This window comes from Perkinsus marinus (assembly GCF_000006405.1).
Source record: "Perkinsus marinus ATCC 50983 genomic scaffold scf_1104296953270, whole genome shotgun sequence".
In the NCBI taxonomy this organism is placed as follows: domain Eukaryota; phylum Perkinsozoa; order Perkinsida; family Perkinsidae; genus Perkinsus; species Perkinsus marinus.
Genome location: NW_003208529.1, coordinates 1 through 2,156, shown reverse-complemented (window position 1 = coordinate 2,156; position 2,156 = coordinate 1). Strand labels below are relative to the sequence as shown.

Below are 2,156 nucleotides of genomic sequence, written 5' to 3'. Positions count from 1 at the left end.
ATGCTGCTCCTTCGACAACAACAGACGGATCACACTCCTAATGCTGCGTATTTCGGATCTCGACCAAGATACGATATAGGTTCAATTTCTCTCCTCCGCATCGACTTCTTCCTCTTCATCAGAACAGCTGAGCCACCCAAGGTTGTCGCCAGGACTAGTAATCACTCCTCCAGGGCATACCACAGGGATGTTCTTGGAGGCATGAGTACAACTGCTAGAAGGAGGAAGGTAAGCTGAGCTTGAATCGTGATTTCACTCATTATCACCATCGCAAGGCACGTCGACAGAACCGTGTGGTGAGCTTTTGTCAGTCTCCATGTGATGAAGTTGCCGGCCGAGCTCCTACTAGACCAGCTTCCACTGCTACTGAGATTACCCCGCTCCTGTTGTCTGGTCCTATTACTACTTCTATGATGATTCGTAACTTTCCGAAATGATACTCTCAGCGCATGCTCATAGTACTTGGCTAGTCGAGGTTTCGAGGGGACTTTGGATTTCTTGCCTACGGACATATCAGTCGGCACCACCACCTCGGGTAGGCCTTTGTCGACTTCCTCACGCCTGCATTAGCTTCACTGCATTCCACAGGATTCAACTCTCTCGAGCTGGCTGTGATAGATGGCTCCCACCACCCAGCGGCGGCGTCATCGAGAGCGGCAGTTCTCTTAGTATTTCGGTGGCAGTGGTCCAGGGTAAAGAAGAGGAATGTTGACAATAAGTATACTACTACTACTACTACTACTACTACTACTACTACTACTACCCTCTTATTCGACCATTAACGGACAAGAAGAAGTTGTAGTATGCATTATGATGTTGTCGTTGGTGTATTATCTCTCTATAATGAACTCGATGGTCTATTGAGACCGTCTGCTATGACTAAAGTCCGGCAATACTACGCCTTCCGGAGCTCAATTGAGTGAGCATGGCTCATCCGTATTTGAGACTTGCCACCATGCACAGTGATAAGCACTGTCTTATCATCAACTATACAGTGTATATCAGGGATCTGGTCCTTCATACTCACTCTAACGCCACTATCATCATCATCATCATTACTTAATTGGCTTCTTGTCCTTCATTATGGTTATCATTTCTCTGGAAGGATAGTGGTCCCTTTAAATTGTCGTTATGTAGTTGTCAGAAACAACAACAAATACTCGTCGCCTTTCAGGAAGTCGTACTTAACCGTAGTGCTGCTGTTGTTGTTGTTGCTGCATTGTAGCGGTGACAGATCGTAGTGCTCACTGCTGCTAGCCTCTACTATATAGTTGCCCCCACACGAGTGTTGGGGTGGGAGGTGCTTAATGTGGTAACACCCGATTATCAGCACTTAAGTTATCAGTAATTTTCCTATGCTACTATCATGTACATTCATACGGGTTCTTTGCGTAAATAGGAGTTTTATCAAGTGGGCTTGTGTTGACTTGTAATGGGACGAGGAGAATTGGGCTTATCATCATATTCACTGCATACTTAGTCCATATCTTTCTATTCTAATAATACTGTAATCTATTTAATGTATATCTAATGGGATGAATCCATTAAATCTTCATTATGATATACTATCAAAAATACCAATCGATAAGGATAAGCTGTCCCTCATAGACAAATATATGATTAACGATTTTACTCGTTGAGTAAATGGCAATAATCGAATCTAATGTGGATGTCAACAGCAGTACAACCTACTGCCCTAGGGTCATCAGAGATTCCCAGCATATACCTCTGCTCACTAAAACTGCGTGGTCATGGGAAATATTCAAGGTTACTGTCGGGATCATTCATACAAATGCGGAGGAAACTCCTAAGAGTCTATTATCATTCACTCCCAGTAGATGGCAGACTATTAACCCCACTGCATTGCCATCATCACTACTATACCCTGCTCAAGCATGGGAGTGCTTTTATGCTGTCCGTCATGGCATGTTGTCTACTGTAGACTACCTTTCCGTATCGGTTGATATTAATTTAAAGGGAGGACGAGTGATCGACGCGGAGAAACCAGAGGTCGTCTATTCCGGTCTGATTGGTAACCTTGAGAGGGTATGTGAGGTGATGAGGAAGATGCCAAATGTACTACCACGATTGGAGTCTCTATCGATGTATCCTATACCCCCTTCCAATATGCAACTAAGCTATGCTACTTCGTTGCA

General features: G+C 44.2%; 1 protein-coding gene across 1 annotated transcript; it reads left to right on the top strand.

Moving 5' to 3' along the window:
* Pmar_PMAR016962 (hypothetical protein) lies at window positions 1-1,063 on the top strand (the record flags this gene model as incomplete). The annotated part of the gene is made up of 4 exons (XM_002776580.1): window positions 1-228; window positions 460-535; window positions 589-718; window positions 1,006-1,063. 4 exons carry the CDS (start codon window positions 1-3, stop codon window positions 1,061-1,063), a joined length of 492 nt encoding a protein of 163 aa, XP_002776626.1.
* Window positions 1,064-2,156: the final 1,093 nt, after the last annotated feature.